The sequence below is a fragment of the Tenrec ecaudatus genome, chromosome 15 (assembly GCF_050624435.1).
Source record: "Tenrec ecaudatus isolate mTenEca1 chromosome 15, mTenEca1.hap1, whole genome shotgun sequence".
NCBI lineage: Eukaryota > Metazoa > Chordata > Mammalia > Afrosoricida > Tenrecidae > Tenrec > Tenrec ecaudatus.
In genome coordinates this window covers 39770236-39787611 of record NC_134544.1, presented here as the reverse complement: position 1 = coordinate 39787611, position 17376 = coordinate 39770236, and the positions used below count along the sequence as shown (strand labels likewise).

At 48.5% G+C, this 17376-nt stretch overlaps 1 protein-coding gene across 8 annotated transcripts in view; it reads left to right on the top strand.

The window, feature by feature from the left end:
* Positions 1-17376, top strand: part of FHOD3 (formin homology 2 domain containing 3) — a 475205-nt gene that overhangs the window by 198584 nt on the left and 259245 nt on the right. For all 8 annotated transcript variants that reach the window (XM_075533135.1, XM_075533134.1, XM_075533133.1 and 5 more), the window contains exons 4-5: positions 1822-1889; positions 8983-9088. In XM_075533135.1, the coding sequence (XP_075389250.1) occupies positions 1822-1889; positions 8983-9088 (174 nt within the window). The remainder of the gene's footprint in view (positions 1-1821; positions 1890-8982; positions 9089-17376) is intronic.

Below are 17376 nucleotides of genomic sequence, written 5' to 3'. Positions count from 1 at the left end.
TGGAAACGGAATGAAAAGATACTGGGATGCTTCCACAATTGTTTAAAGCCCCCTCGTATATTGGAGAGAACTGACTCCCCATGCCAGGAATCCCACCCTAGGCACCTGGGTTCCCTGAATCAGAGCCCAAAATCGGTTCTGGGAAAGTAGCAGCCTCCCCACTCCCAGTGCCCTGCCCGTCTCAGGAGAGCTGGAACGTTCCCGTCACCACGTGGGCTGTCTGCACCTGGCAGTGCCACCCCCCTGGCTAACCAGAGATTGCTAAGTGCTCCCTGGCCTCTCCTGTGCGGGGCCTCTGGAGGGCAGGGTCTGGGTTGAGCTCGAGTCTTATTCACCAAGGCTGACACCAGTGGTTGTCGTCACTGCTGTGACTCAGATGTGTTGTTCAAGCGCCTGAGTGAGCAGTGGTGTTATCAAAGGTGGCCCGAGTCTCAACAGGAGTGCGGAGACCACACTCAGCCCCAGCACAATGGAGGCACCAGCAGGTTTCTGCACCCAGACACAGAAAACCCGATGGCCTGGTAAAACCGTGTTCCTTGTCCTGGAAGACAAGGATCCATCAACAAAACCAAAATCCGCTTCCCTTGAGTGGGTCCTCAGAAATGGAATTTTTAGGCCTGCAAAAATAGTCTCATCTTTCTCCTATTGTGTGGTAGCTGGTAGGTAGGTTTGAACCATTGATCTATCAGTTAGCAGCCCACTGTGTGGTCCCAGCATTTCCCGGACTTAACAGACAAGGCAGGAGCCATAATTGTGATGGAAGGATCAGCTTTGCTTTAAACCGAAAATCCGCTAACTAATTGCCCACAAGTCCCCTCCAACGCATAGTGACCGCTGGTAAGACAGAGCCAAACAGCTACCCTTTGGGGTTCTGAGACAGGAGTCGATTCTGACTCTAGTCACCTTATGGCCAACAGAACAAAACACTGCCCTATCCTGTGCCATCCTCATGATTGTTCTTATGTTTGAGCCCATTGTTGCAGCCACGGTGTCAACCCATCTTGTTGAAGGCTTCCCCCCCCACCCTTTACCAAGCATGATGCCCGTCTCCGGGCACTGGTCTCTCCTGATAACGTGTCCAAAGTAGGTGAGATGAGCTTTCCTCCTCCTTGTCTGTAAGGAGCCTTCTGGTTGGACTTCTTCCAAGACACTTCTGTTGGTTCTTTCGGCAGCCTGTGGTATTTTCAGTATTCTTTGCCAACGCCATAGCTAAACGCATGGATTTTCCTTGGTCTTCTTTACGCACTAGCGAACTTTCACCTGCATAGGATGCAATTGAAATACCGAGGCCTGGGTCAGGGGCACCTTAGTCCTTCAGCTTGCTTTCCAACCCTTGTAGAGGCCGTGTGTAGCAGATTTACGCAATACAGCGCATAGTTTGACTGCTTTCTATGAATATCGATTATGGACTTGGGAATAGATAGCCACTTCTTTCCCCCTCAGAACAACTGGTAGATTAGAACCCCTGACATGTGGTTAGCAGCTCCTTGTGTAACCCCAGGCACCCCTAGGCCTCCTTGAGTTTTATTTTGCCTGCGTTGATATTCTGGGTTTAATCAGTCATCGAGGGGCAAATGTGGGGAAGAGGTAATCTGGAGAGCAGGGAGGTGACACTGAGCATGCAGATCTGGCCACTGTTCTCTCTATTCACTCATCGGCTCGTGACGCCCAGAGCACCGTCGGAAACATCCTTGATACTGCTGCTGGTGAGGTCCGGAGGGTGAACAAAATGGGTACCACCTCATCACCTTCACCTTCACTCTGTTTCTAGCACCCACTGATTCTATCGACTAATCCTGCGTGTTGTTTGCTTTATTTCAGAAAAGCTGTACAACTCCAGCGGACGAGATTTAAGAAGGGCCCTTTTCTCCCTCAAGCAGATATTTCAGGTAAATAGGAAGAAACCGTGAAAAAGAGTACCTGCCAACCTTGTTTTGATATCTGTTGTGAAATTCGGTGGCAACAAGTCTGTTATAGCTTTTGCCCCTCCCACAGAGGACACTCCGGATGACCAGAGAGGTTAGGTCTGAATGGCAGCTGGCTGTGTTTTGCCATAGCAAATATTTCAAACACAATAACAAGGGGAGACGACAGTACTAAATCATGACATTTTCCAGACGTGTTTCATATTTTCAAGGGAAAAAAATACTAAGATACTTGAGGCGCCTGGTTGCTCCTGCAACTCCAACTGCCCAGACCCCGCCTGCCCCTCCCAGCCTCCCCTTGGCTGAAGACTGAATTTGGTGTTTCTCACGCACAGGCATGATAAATATTCCCCAACAATATGTGATATTGTTTTGCATCGACTACACACACACACACACACACACACACACACACACACACTCGACTCTAAAATGTTTGTGGGAAATTTTTACTCTTTTTGAAGTCCATTGGTTCATGAACTTGTTGAAGCCCCGTACTTGATTTCACATTGCACGTATCACTCTGTAGCTTCAAGAGGGCAGTGGATGTGATCTTGGCCACTGCAGCTCTCACTGAGCTCATGACGGTAAGGGGTTCTGCGAGACCTTGCAGAGAACAGCACACCCAACAGAGGAGAAGGAGCAGGAGGAGCGAGAGCGAGCGAGCGGCCAGCGTCTGAGACTCAGTGGAACCAGCTTTGGGCAGATCTTATGAGTGAAATAACACAGGGCCTCAGAGTGGTGGTGACGGTGTGATTCTGAGGCAGGTGTGTGCATGTGCAGAGACACAGGGGAAGGGGCTTGAATTCTGCTATTTCCGGGATTCTTCAGAATGAAGATTCTTGGTGTGCGGGAAAAAGAATATAAACATGTAAGAGACGTTGAGGTGTGAACTCTGCCCTATGAGCTGAATTGGGAACGCCAGACAGAAACCATGGTGCATTTTATCTTCATAAACACACCTATGAGGGGCTTCAAAAAGTTCTTGGAAACATGGAATTAAAAGATAATGGCATTCCCCCATGAAGTTTATATAGAAATCAGCGATCAGTCTATTAGCTCAAAGCATCCATTAGCATTGAGACTGTGGTCTTAACATACCCAAAGGAACTAAGGGATATTTTGAGAGATGACTGGATGTTAGTCTGCAATAGGAGATATATAAAATAAAAATGGAAACCGATCACAGTGATCTACATATAACCCTCTCCCAGCGGGGCGGACAACAGAAAAGTGGGCGAAGGGAGACATCGGTCAGTGTAAGACATGAAAAAGTAACAATTTATGAATAATCAAGGGTTTGGGAGGGAGGGAGGGAGGGAGGGGGGAGAGAAGGGAATAATGAGCTGATATCAAGAGCTCAAGTAGAAAGAAAATGTTTTGAAAATGATAATGGTAACAAATGTACAAATGTGCTTGACACAATGTATGGATTGTTGTAAGAATTGTACGAGCCCCTAAATAAAATGATTACACAAATAAATAACTCAATAAACGGAAAAAAGACTGACATGAAAAAAAGCGTGCACTGCATTCTATACTGTCTCTAGCCTAGCAGAGACGGACGACACGGGCTGCTAATTGTCAGTTTACTTATATTTCTCCTCCGTGACATGAGAAGTTAGGAATTTACAAACAGGACTTATAAATCTAGATTCTTTATTTCAAATAATGGGAACAGAGCCTAACATACTAAACAGTAGCAAAACAAACAAACCAAACAAAGAAAACACCTCAGAATCCCTGCCATGGAGTCGATGTGACTGAGCATTAACTAAAGGACCAGAATGGAGGGCAGCTTATCACACACGGAGCAAGGAAGCTGCCAGTACTACTAGGACCAATGCCAATCAACTTGGAAGCAAGGTGAAGGATTTCCACTGACTGGTTAAAGAATTCTAACTCCTAGCGACTCAGCAAGACAGACTCGATCTGCCACTGAGGGTTTCTGAGACTGTAACTCTTTATGAGAGTAGAAAGCCTTGTCTTGCTCCCTCAAAACTGGCTGGTGCTTTTGAACTGCCGACCTCTGGGTCAGCAGCCCAACGTGGAACCACTATGCCACCAGGGCCGCTATCAATCAGAACCCTCTTGATGGCATTGAGTCTGGCTTTGTGGTGGTTGTCTGCTTAAAGAAGGGACAGGATGACTGATCAGGATGTTACTTTCATTCAATTGGAGCACAGGTGAGAAGGAGACTCTAACTCCACACCAACTCCAAGGTGGATTCAGATGTTTTGTAGCTTTAATGAATGAATCAGGAAATAAAACAGCTGCAAAAAGAAAAACAAAACAGAACCTCTTTCAAGTGTTCAAGAGGAAAGCTGTCACTCTGAGAACCAAGGCACCCCTGGCGCGACCCCTGACATGTTCAATTGTCCCATCCGCTGTGTGAGAGCTGGGCGATGGTCAAGGAAGACCTCCGAGGAATGGATGCATTTGCATCTTGTGTCGGTGAAGAAGATGGAAATTATCCTGGATTGCCAGAAGGAAAAATAAAAAAAACAACCAAATCTATTTTGGAAGAGATACAACCAGAATGTTCTTTAGAATTGAGGGTAGTGAGACTTGGTCTTACATACTTTGTACATCTTATCAGGAAGGACCAGTCCCGGAAGAAAGACATTCTGCTTGGTAAGTTGGAAGGCCAGTGAGTGGAGGAAGGTCCTCAAGGTGGCTATAAGAACGGTGACACAGTGGCTATAAGAACGGGCTCAAACATCACAGGTGTGAGCGTGGCAAAGGACAGGGCAGTGTTTCCTTCGGTTGCACACAGTGATATGAGTCAGTGCCTCACGACAATGAATTAATGCATCTGGAAATTGAGCATCCAGGACTTCTGATATAAGAGAAAGGAGGCACAAGCAAACACTAAGTGTTTTCAGGAGGAAATACCTGTCACCTCTTGGCCTATCAGCTCTTGACGATGGCCACGGTCAAGTCAATGATCGTGCCTCTGCAATAACCATTTTATCTGCTCGCTATGAGAGAGGCACACATCACACATAAATTTCAAGAGAGAAAAGGAAGAGAGGTGGAAGAAAAGTATTAATTAAAAATTCTGTGAGACCTTATTGCCATTCGTGGATCTTATGGATCCTAATGTAAACCATAAACTAACATGTCATGATAGAAATTTGAGCACTGGATATCAGAAAGTGCCAATTTTATATTTAGGCATTATAAAGATTTTTAAAAGAATTTCTGTATTGAGGGATACATAGTGGAATATTTATGGATTAAAATAGCATGTCTGATATTTGCTTCAAAATAATACAGTGGAGAGAGGTTAGAATTAAAGCAAGATCAATTTGAGTTACTTGGCACATGGCTGGGGGGTACCTTATTCTGTCTTCTTTATATATAAATCCTTGATAAAAATAAACATTAGTTTTGCTGCCTCTCCCCCTCACTAAGCTCTCTACAGTGTTTGTTCTGGGGCTTCTCTGGGCAGTTCTTTCTACTCGGTACTCATGAGAGATGTATTTTTGGATGGCCTCTGCCCACCACTATCTAGGCAAGGTATGAATAGGTGCTTGCTCACCACAAGTTTATCATCTGATTGGAAGGCAACACAGAACGTCTGGAACCCCCCAGAAAGCCAAGCCTCAGAAGCTGAGACAGCCCAGCCAGGCAGCCAGCTGTCTGGTGGGAAGCCTGCCCTCCCCACAGCCTAGGCTTAGCCCCTCCGGCACCTCTTGGCAACTTTAGGTGTGAGGTTCTTACAGCTCCTTGATGGTAAGGGCCTGTGAAGCAAGGATGCTAGTCACCTGGGTTGACTGTTCCCTGACTAGTAGGAAGCCTTACGCAGATTGGTCACAGGGTTGTGGTAGGAAACAAACAAACAAACAAGCAAACAAACAAACAAACCCAGGATGCAGCGGTAGTCAGTGACTAGCTGGCACTAGCATTTTGGTGCTTAGACTTTAGTCTGAGACCTATGTTTTAAACACCATTCCTTAATTCAATCATTTTAAGAGAGGTAGTGCAAAATTGTACCAGGTAGCGGGGGAAACTCACAGGTGACCTTTCTTAAACGTGTGTTTCCCAATTGCCTGGCCTATCTGTGTGCATGACCAGGGGCTGAGGCTCTGAATGATTTCTATAGGCACTGCCTCCCCCGATCGGTGTCTCTGCTCAGATGGCAAATTCTCTGCTGTATTACAGAATATACTCGAGTAGATGCTGAGTCTTTTCAGCACCTTTTTAGTGCACATTTTGTGGTAAAATGAGGTGCCTTGCGGATGTTCGGGTTGGCTTGTACGAGTCTATACGGTACTAATATTAGTGATTAGCCCGGGTCGTTTCTTGAGAGCCCTTTCCCACTATGAAGTCATGTGTGAACCTAGTTTAAGTTAAAGTAATAAACATTTGCTACATGCTTGAGGGGGGGGCCCTTTCTGACTAGACATGAGCTCATCCAAATATCCACTTTTCACATATGCTGTGGAAAAGGAGACGGAGGGAGAGGAGCTAATTTTTATTCCTTTTTACATGGGAGTGTAAAGTCATTTTCCAAAAAGTCATGATATTGCCTCATTTTCTCTCCCTTCCCACCCCCCAAGCCATGGTTATCGTAAACGTCTAAGCTCCCACAGCTGTCTCTCATTAACCAGCCCCCACCCCACCCCCTCCCCCTCCCCCACAGAGTATTCATAGCCTTTCTTGGTTCAGAGGCAGCCCATGCCCTGTCTGCCCACAGTTCACTCAAGTCCCCCATCCGTATCGTTGGCAAATGCCATGAAATCAAAATTGGGGGCCAATTTCAGGTAGAGACAAGAGGATGAGGTCAATCTGTCTAAACTAGCCACCAGCACCAGCCCTTTGGAGATGCCCCGGGGTGCTTGCTGTCGGTCCTCAGAGCCTTTCCGTGGTCCATTAAGCTTTCTACCTCTGCATCAGTGGGGTCTCGCATTGTTTGCGTTGTTGTTCTCATTTCAGATGGACGTCCCTGCCTTGTTCTGCATGTGTTTGGGACACGGGCCCCGTCCCGTTGAAGAAATCTGAAAACTCCCCACGCACAGAACTTGGTGCTCCATCAAAAATCCCTGGGCTTCGGGCTCAAAGGCGTAGGGGCTGACCAGGTGTCGCTATTCCATCTCGATCAGTGTTTTTGCCATTCCTGAGTCTTGGGTGTCTATCTGCAAAGAGAAGCCCGGATACGATCAGTGGCTTGAATATGTGCAACCCTTTGGTATTACGTGGGGATTTTAGTAGCAAAGCTTCGGATTCAATCAATCTGGGCAAGACTCTGCTTCCTCAGGGGATTCTACTGGGAAGGAGGCCGGGCACCTGACACCTTATTAGAGACAGACCTCAGCGTTACTGGGCCTGCATTGCAGGGGTTTCTATTCCAGCTGTTTTGAAGTGAGGCCTGGTCATTTGCTTCCCCCGCAGGTGATGTGACTGCGGAGAGCCCTTCCCTGGCCTACTTTCTGTGGTCAGGTCTGCCACCTCTCGGAGGCAGCTCTTTGAGCAGGATCAGAGCATCCACTCAGCGCCGTAAGCATGGCTTGCTGTAGTGGACAATTTCACACTTCCCCCACCACATCACGGATTCTGCTGCTAGTCTGGCTGGAAGCCCGCTCTCACAACCACACTGCGCCTTCCTTCAGAATCAAAGCCTCTTCAAGTGTATCTTCCTTGGCAGGCCCAGAGTAGCCACTAAGCACGAGAAGCAGAGGTTTCCTTGTGCTTACTCACTAGTCTACAACGAGTGAACAACATTGTACATGGGTCTCATCCTTTGTGTGTTAAGGGACATTCATGAGAAATTGGTCGCTACAGATTAGTTAGTGAGAAAGCACAAATAAGCCGGCGGTTACCTTGCTTACTGGGTATACCCACCCCCTCCTCCCTTGTCTTTGGCTGGCTACTCCAGGTGAAGGGCACACCCTGGCTCTGCCTCATGTGTTCTGGGAGCATCCGAATGTGGTAGAGCCTGCTTGCTCCTGTCAAACACCCATCATCACCACAACCCTGACAACCAGCACCCCTGCCACTTGCTGTCAAGGCCCTCCCCACACTCGGCCTTCCCATGGATGTCACAGCCGAGCTGGGCCTTCGAGGGTTGGTATGGCAGCTTCTTCGGAAGGTGTACAGAGCAGTTTTCCATTCAACCTCACACACACTTGATTTTTATCTCATCGATTTCCATCTCCTCACTGTAAATCTGTCCTCCCTGTGTTTCCTGTTTCCATACCTTCTCCTTCCCCTAAGCTTCCGACCTCTGTCCTTGGGTAGATGCTGCCATTTTGATCTCAACTGGAGGATGATTCTAGGTTGTGCACACTTCCCTAGTGTTGTTGCTTTCCTTATAGACCTGCCGGTTGTTTGGATGAAAATTGAACAATGGGGATGAGTTCAAGTCTAGACCAGAAGGGCGACTCAAGGGCAAAGCCTTAGGGGTTTCACTAGTCTCTATCTGGCCAGTAACACTGTTGTTTATTTTTATGATTTTAAGGGTTTTTAGTTTCGTATTTTTCTTCTCGCTATCCAGGAACTTTTGAGGTGGTCCCTCTCAGAGCAGTTGGTAGTGGGTGTTGTGGGCACCATCTAGTCCTTCTGGTCTCAGAGTCTTGGAGGCTGACGATTCACATGGTCTGTTAGTTCCTTGGACTAGTGGTCGCCACGTGACTTCTATGTCCTTCACGTTTCTCTCCTCCGGCCAGGAGGCAGAGATCAACATTGCACTGTAGATGACTCCTCGTGAGTTTAAAGAGCACAGTCACTACTCACCAAAGTAGGATGTAGAGCATTATCTTCGTGGACTCTGTTCACTTACTCTCATATTCCCACCACCCAGGAATTCCTTGACCTTATCAATGTTAGATTAAGCAGAAGGCAGGGATTTGTCTTTTGTGAACAACCAAGTCTTGGGGTCAAGACTAGTGGGAAGCTTTCTCTGGCAGCAGGTAGAACACCTCATTTCAATTCAGCAGAACAGACATCAGGGGTACAGTTGTGGCTTTGAAGATTCTGTGTACAGCATAAAGCCACACAGTTTGGGAGGCCAGTGGCAGTGCTTGACATCCTTGTCTCCCTTTCTTTTCTGCAGGATGACAAGGATTTGGTGCATGAATTCGTAATGGCCGAAGGTCTGACATGTTTGATTAAAGTGGGAGCAGAGGCTGACCAGAACTACCAGAACTACATCTTGAGGGGTAAGTCACACCTGGCGAGGTCTTGCTCGCTTTCAGGGATTTGCATACTGAGGGCTTTTTAAGGAGTGAGGTGGCAAACACCTTGCGGCAAAAGACATCTTCATTAGAGTTTTGCCAGTGGCCAGCAGCTAATGCCATCACTCATCTGTCATTTTGCCACATGGTGGTGGCTGGCGTGTAGCTGCAATGCTGAAAGCTCTGTCACTGGTATTTCAAATAGTAGCAGGTAAACAGGTGTTGGCAGAGCTTCCAGACTGAGAACAGACTATCAAGAAGGAGTAGGCTGTATGTGGCTGCGAAATTAGCCACTGAAAACCCTACGGGTAGCATGGGATACTGTCAGTGAATGAAGACCTAATGCGCAGAAGCAGATCATTGTCGGAGAACCTGTGGGAAGATGAGCCCCTCTGGTGAGAAGGTACCCAGGAGATGATGGACAAAGAGCTGCTTTCTCAAAGCCGGGCGGACCATAATAGCTCCGATGGAGTACACCCTGTGGGAGGAAAGCCTTCCGGACATTCATTTACTGAGAGCGCTTGATTCAAAATGAGAAGAAATAGCTGTAAAGATCCATTAATAATTGGAAATTGGAAAGTATGAATCTAGGAAAATTGGAAGTAGTTAAAAATGAAATGGAGCCCATAAAGATTGGTATTCTAGGCACTCGTGAGCTGAAATAGACTGGCATTTTGAACCAGAACATCAGGTGGTTTACTCTCCTGGGAACCATACCATCAAGAGGAGTGACATTGCACTTACCAAGAATGACATTTCAAGATCTCTTTTGAAGTACAAAGCTGTCTATGATAGGATAATGTCTGTCTGAATACAAAGAGATCCAGTCAATACAACATCCAACCAGCACTGTTATTATTTAAATTTTTGTACCAATCACTAGAGCCAATGGTGAAGAATCTGGTCTACAAGGCCTCCTTATAGGGTTGAGAACCAGGATGCCTTTTTGAGAATGCAGGTTTGTGTGAATCAAGCCATGGCATTTTCAGTTGCCTCATGTGCATGTGGAAGCTGGGCACTGGATAAGGAAGACTGAGGAAACAGTGATGCCTGTGAACTATGGTGTGAGTGGAGAATACCATGAGCTGTCAGAAGAACAAACAGATGTGTCTCAGAAGAACAGCCCAATGCTCCTTAGAAGCTAGGATGGCAAGACTGAGCCTCATGCACGTTGGGCATGTTGCCAGGCAAGACCAGTCCCTGGCAAAGGCCATCGTGCTTGATCCAGTGGAAAGGCAGTAACAAAGAGACGGTCTCAACCACATCAATGGACACAGTGGCAGAGACAGTGGGTTCCAACATAGGAACAGTTGTGAGGATGGCCCAAGCCTGGGCCTTGTTTCTTATTTTACATAAAGTTGCTGTGAGTCAGCATCGACTTGGTGGCACCAAACATCACACCACCAGTCCTTAACGAGTGATATTATTCATTTCACTGATGTCTACCTGGAATGTCTTCTGGGTTACCAAGAGCTATCCCACTAACTGAGTTGTTTGGAATCTCTCTCCGGTGAAGAAACTCACTGCCATTGTATCTACTCCAACTCATAGCGACCCTTTCAGGGTAGGGTTGGGCTGCTCCTGTGGGTTGCTGAAACTGTAACTCTTTAGGAGAATAGGGAACCTTATCTCCCTCAAAGCAGCTGGTGGTTTTGAACGGTTGACTTTGTGGTTAGCAGTTCAACCAGTAACCATTACACCACAGGGACACTTAATGGGCTGGGATAGAGCTTGCATTTGAGTAGTTGTTGCTAGCTGCCATGACATTGACCTGGACCCTTGAGAGCCCATGCTCAGTAGAGTGAAATGCTGACCACCTCTGAGCCCTCCGCATGAGCAGCTCTGGATCAGACCATTGATATCCATGGGGTTTTTATTCTCTGTTTTTGGAAGAAACTTTCAAGATTTTTCTCCTTAGCTTATCTTAGTCTGGAAGCAACATAATAACCTATTCAGCACCAGAGTAACATACAAGCCTCCAAGGACAATTTTGGGCATTGACTGGGAATTGAACCAGGGTCTCCCATATGGAAAGTGAGAATTCCAATTGTAAGCCCCCAGTGCATCCATGTTTCAGCAGAAAATCCACCCCCAACTCAAAGAGACCCGTTGATTTCTTGATGAAAAAAAAACATTTTTTTTCACTTGCATTATCACTGACATGTTTGTTGGAAGTGCACATTCCATTTGGTTTTGGATCTGTGGTCTGATGTAGGCCTGTGGTTTTGGTTGAGCACCAGTGGGATTCTTCCACTCACAGGATAGATCCCTCCACTCACAGGATAGATCCTTCCACTCACGGGATAGATCCCTCCACTTATGGGATAGATCCCTCCACTCACAGGAATGATCCCTCCACTCACAGGATAGATCCCTCACTCACAGGATAGATCCCTCCACTCACAGGATAGATCCCTCCACTCACAGGATTTGATGGCTCCACTCACAGGATAGATCCCCCTTACAGGGTAGAGCAGAGCTAGCTACCCAGACCATTTCCTAACACGCAAGGTCTGCAGGGGAAGACCACCAGCGTTTCCCTCCCGTGAGGTGACCTGTGGATTGGACCAGTCCATCTTTAAGTTAGCTGCTTAGCACTTAACCATTTCACTACCAAGGCTCCTTGGATATATGGTCAATCACCAATAAGAAATTATCACTAAATTAAAAATAAAAAACACCACCCTCACCACCATTGCATCAATTCTGGCTTGTAGACCCTATAGGAGAGAGGAGAGCTGCCCCTCGGGTTTCTGGGGCGGTGATGGAGGAAACAGCATGGAGACCGGGCCCTCGAGGCCACGAGGCGAAAAGGAACAAACAATATGCCAGACCACCGGCTAAGCAGCACGACACAGCAAATGTGGCAGAAGGGGAAGATAGAGACACACAGACACTACTAGATCCATCCCCCCCAAATCCTTGGCATTTCATTTTTGGGTTGAGATGACACATGATAGCTCTGGGTAATACAAAAATTTACGCACTGAATACAAATTAAACACAAAACAACTTGCAAGGGCAAGTGGAAGAATAAGAAGTAGATTCTCATCTTTTCTTCCAGAGGAATAAATTTCAGAACAAGACACTTAATGCAAGATCTGGGAATGTCGCTGCCTTATTCAAAAGCAGATACTGAAATGGATCGTAAAGATAAGTTATTCGTGATTAATGAGGTCTGTGAAAGGAAAAGCTGGAGTTGATGGATTTATTTTGAAGCCAGGAAAAAGCTGGCTCCTTTTTTGTGGCTTTCAAATTCACCTCATGGAGCATCTGCTGAATTCCTTGTTCAGAATATTCAGCCGCAAGCTGAACTCCAGAGGACTGGAACCTGTTTGAAGGTCTCTCGGCCCCTTTGTCTTTAGACCCTGCATGTGACGAGTCACCACGTGATGCTTTGTTGAAAGAACTCTGACTGCAGATCCTCCGTGTACTCCAGCATCACTCCCAGAGCCAGGCTTCTGCTAATTTACATTCAGTAAAATTTTCTATTACCCAGACCTATCAAGTGTCAGTCATCTAAACCAAAAAATGAAATGCCTGGGATTTGGGGGTATGGATTTAGTGGTGTGTTTGTGTTTCTAAATAAAACAGCAGCAGATCTTTAGAGGAGCAGAACGCTGCATCTTCCTCCTTCACCGTGGCCGGTGCCCTCGGACGGCCGCCCGGCGCACCACCTGCTTATATCACCAAGGCTCCTTAGAAATTGTCCGTAGAGGTGCTTTCGTGGCGCATTTGTGTGGACACTGTTGTGGGGCCTGTAGCAAAGTGAACCACAGGCTATTTATCCTGCTGTTACATCCAAATGAGGCGGTGTCCTGTGTGGAAAGACGAACACGGGCCTTCACGGGCATCCTCTATTTCCACTGACAGGAGCCGCGCGGTGGCCTCGTGGGTGGTGTTTGGTTGCTAACAAAACCAGCAGGCAGACCCACCAGGCCACCCCGCGGGAGAACGAGGAGGCTGTCCACGCACTCCTGTAGAGAGAGACAGTCTGGGAACCCCCAGGGGCAGGTCTAGCCTGGCCTCTAGGGCTGCTGGGAGTCAGACTCCACTCCACGGCTGTGAGCTTATTCATTTTTTTATCTTCATTTACGCTGCCCCCTTGAGCAGTGAACACCACAGAAATAAGCAGGGGCGGGAGGACTTCGTGAATGATTTTTCAGATCATTGAGAATATGGGCATTCGTAAGTTGAACCACCAAGAAGGAAAATACCCCACACTGCCTCATTCTGAGTAATGAGTCCACACCGGCGGTCTGTTTCATTAATGTTTAAAAGTCCACCTCCTTTTAACTTAACCAAAACAGCAACAACAACCAATCAAACTCTCCTTAACACACACATACACACCCTAAATAATTAAACCCAGTTTAGCCCCCTGCATGCTGATTCTTGTGAACCTTGCCTAGGAGTGCCCATGTTCTTGGTTATCTAGTGGTCCTCAGGTGGCCTTTTATATCCCCGGCTGGGTGCGGTGGGCTGTGCCAGATATGGTCAACTGCCTTTTAGCAAGGGAAATGAAACTTGGTCAGAAGCCCTCAGCAGATGGACTTCAGACAGCTGTCTGCTGACTACAGCCAGAGAAAGCTGACCGGAGCAGGCCTTCGGGGTCACCAAGGGGGATTCATAACCCCATACAGCTACAAGGGAGGCGAGGAGAATAGTTGGCTTCCCAGCCTGTACCAGAGAGGCAGCGAGAGAGAGAGGACTGGGTCCAAGTTATCAGTGTCAGTCACACAGAGAGCAATATGGAGAGAGAGAACTTTCCGGAGAGCAAGAGAAAGGCTTTTTGGTCGAGCAGCAGTTCAGTGGCCTGCCTGGGTCATGCGTGGGAACTGCTGTGCAGTGGGCAGATTAGGCACCATGGCTGCTCAAGCTGCCAAGTGCTGCATCCAGTGAATGGTGCTTCCTGCCAGGGAAAAGGGGTGCTGGCAGAGCATGCTTCAGCAAGGCACCCCACCTTTGTGAATGCTCTTTATGAAATTCAAAGTGGCTTATTAATGCACACCATTCTCTCCAGTCTCAGAAAGGTGCCCAAGGCAATTACGAAATGATTAACAACCAGAATGCCAGAGCACGGGCAGGCAGGGGAGCCCTGTCAACCTCCTGTCCTCCTCTGCCCATGCACAAAATGCATCCCTGGTAAGGCAGGCCACGGTGCAGAGGCTCTTCTCGAAATGCCAGAGGCTGCATGGCGCTCCTGTCACCACCTGCCTTCATATTAGCCTTTCCCTGGAGTGCCTGCTCACCAGAGACCAGAAAGCACCGACATATTGTCTGGGAAACCAGCAGGTGCTCGCTTGAGTTCAGGCTCTGGGAAGAAGCCCTGCTTTCTCTGGAAAAGAGGTGTACCTGCCGGCTGCCCCACATCCTCTGCGTCTCTGGAGGCCTCGGTATTCAGGGCATTCTGTGCAAACGTCAGCACGTTTGATGCATCCGGGCAGAACCTGGGCCGGGAAAGCACTTTCTTGGGGATGTAGAGGGCAGGCTTCTGACTTGCGTGTTTTTAAACAAGGACTCCATCGTCTTTCCTAGCCCGCAGGCCAAGGCCCCGTGGTGACTCTGAAGAGCTGCTCCTGACGGCTTTCTCAGGCCAGAGTCAGCAAGCAGACAGCAGTCAGGAGGCCCTGGGCGCTCCCAGTCTGGGGGGAGATGCCCTCGACCATCGCTTGATGAGCCTCCCCTTGAGGCGGGTCAAAGGGCAGAGCTGTGCGTTGTAAATGACCCCAGGCGTGGATGCTCTTATGGGAGTCGCATGCCCGCAGGTGAACAAGGGCACTGGGAGAATGCCCACGCGTGCTTTTATAGTGCTTTGGTGTCCCACCCTCTGTCAGCTCTTTTTCCTAAGGCAGAGGTGCTGCTGCTCCCAGGATGTATCTACTGGGAGGGAAAGACCGGTTTTGAATTACAGGGCAGCCAGTGCTCTCTGGAAATGTGAGCTGGCTGCTGGGAAGAGGTCTTAAATGCACAACATGTAAAAATAATATTTATCTGACTTCTTTTTCTTGGATGGGCATACCTAATGATCTAAGGCTTTGCATGTGCGTGTGCGATGACCAGTGTTTAACGCAAATCTACTGTGGGATTTTGTACCTCACAATTATTCTTATGGAAGCAGGACCATTCCTGGGACCTCTAAGTCGTCCCTGTGTGCAGTGCCACAGGCCAGGCCCTGGGCAGGCAGAGATGGGCCTGAGGCGCCACCCTGCCCTGGCGGCACTCCCTAAGTTCCTGGGCATGCCACATTGGAGGTGTTGTGTCACACGTGACCTGCATGTTTAGAATTTACACGTGGATGACAACGAGGTAGTGGCGGTTCCAGGGTAGAATTTGCATCTTCTAAGACTAGACCCAGGTTCTGTTCCACCCCCAACCCCACCTCCAATCGACTTCGTGGGCAACCCCCACCCTCAGTCATGGGGAGCTTGTGTGTGGCTATGATGCCGAAATGTGTTAGCAGAACTTTCTGACTAACACCAAGAAGCAGCGCCTGGCGATCTGCCTCTGAGAAATCAGCCAATGACTAGTCCATGCGTCATAGCCAGCTGCGGTGGCTGCACTCCTGGTTGGAGGGGGCGGCCGTAAGTCAGGAGGCAGTCAGTGGCAGGTCACAGCAATAAACGTGTCAGGAGCTTGTGCTTCTGGGGAGCAAAACAGAAGGACACATAATATCAGCTGCTTTCCCCAGCTCTTAAGGAAGGGAAGCAGCCCCAGGTGGCCTGCTGTTCCATCGTGCAATGGACTGGGTTGTGTCGTTTGAAGCAGAATCGGAACACCTCCGTCGGTATCCGAGTTTTCAAAGCCAGATGAGGTCTGAGACTGTGTCTCGCCAACAGAACTTTTCCTTTCAGAAGAAAACTACCGAGAGTTTGCTTGTCCCCACACTAGATCTTCAGACCATTTGAAAAATGGTTGTTGACATTTAAAAATTGGGAGGTTTTACATTTTAAAAAGTACCCAGATTCTAGGCTTTGTTAGCAAAACGGGGAGCAGAATCATTGCAGTGTCTTGCCAAATATTATTCAACAGTCTAATACCCTGGGGATGGGGGATACCACACATATTGGGACGTCTCAGTGAGGATCAGGGCTTTGTGGCAGTGGTTTTTATCCATGCCAGCATAACCAGAAATCAACATATTAATAACGGCTAAGAAGGAGATTTTCAAACGTCGGAGAGAGAGCGTGCAGTGGCAGAGTGATCCCGTGGTTAGGCAAGCAATACCCACATCCCATCAAGCCTTCAGGCTTGCAGCCAAGCAAGAGAACAGCAGTTGGGTTCAGATTATAGACGGCAGAGGGTGTGCAGGGCCCACGTTGGCGCCAAGAGGAGGAAATGGGAGCAGAAAGGGGAGAGCAGCTTGCTTCCTGAATCCAGCCAGGACCTTGGCTGACGGTCAAGAATCTCCAGGACCTGTTTACCACCAAACATCCAGCCCAACGCTTCCCCTGGGGCTGGTCCTGTGCTGCACCCAGCTGGCTGCACCCATCCTCCTGCCTGCAGGGAGTGTTTTGGTTTGGGTGGCCCCGGGTGGTGTCCAGGAGGGAGGCATGACATTGTCCCCCTGCTGTCTGTTCCCTGCAAGTCATCCTGGCGGTTACTCACAGGGCAGCCAAGCCCCAAGGGCCAAACCGAGCCGACGGTTATTATGTTTGCTTCGTCAAGTTTAGTCTTTAAAAACTTAGTATGACTATTTAAGGTACTCATATGTCTAGCTTCCCTTTAACAACCTGAAAGCTCAAGGCCACCTCCTGCCTTCCTCTGTGTCTGGCCTCACCCCTTGGCAAAGGAGCCTCCCGGCGCATTGACTCGCCCGCCCCTCCGCAGGAGAAGGGTGAGCCCGTCTGCTCCCTTGAAGCTTCGTAACCTCGGCAGAATGCGACATGACGGCAGTGGAGGTGCTCACGGGTCTTAGTCCCTCTAACATGGACACATGGGTTCTGTGTTCCCAGCCCCCAGCACTCTCTGCTTTCTCTCTGGGCCGCTGCGCTTATTCTTGCTGTCTCTCTGCCTCCGCAGCGACCGTGTGAGTTAGGTGTTAGGCTGCCCACCATGGGGTCGGCAGTTCAAGCCCACCAGTGGCTCTGAGGGAGAAAAACGAGGTGATGTCTGTGCCCTTACAGGTTGACACTCTCAGAAACCCTACACAGGATCCTCATGAGCTGGAATCGACTCCATGGCAGTGGGTGTGGTTTTTAGTTTGTTTTTTTTTGGTCACTGCCTCGGAGTGTTCAAGTTTGAGGCCTCTGATGGACGACATCATGGTTTGA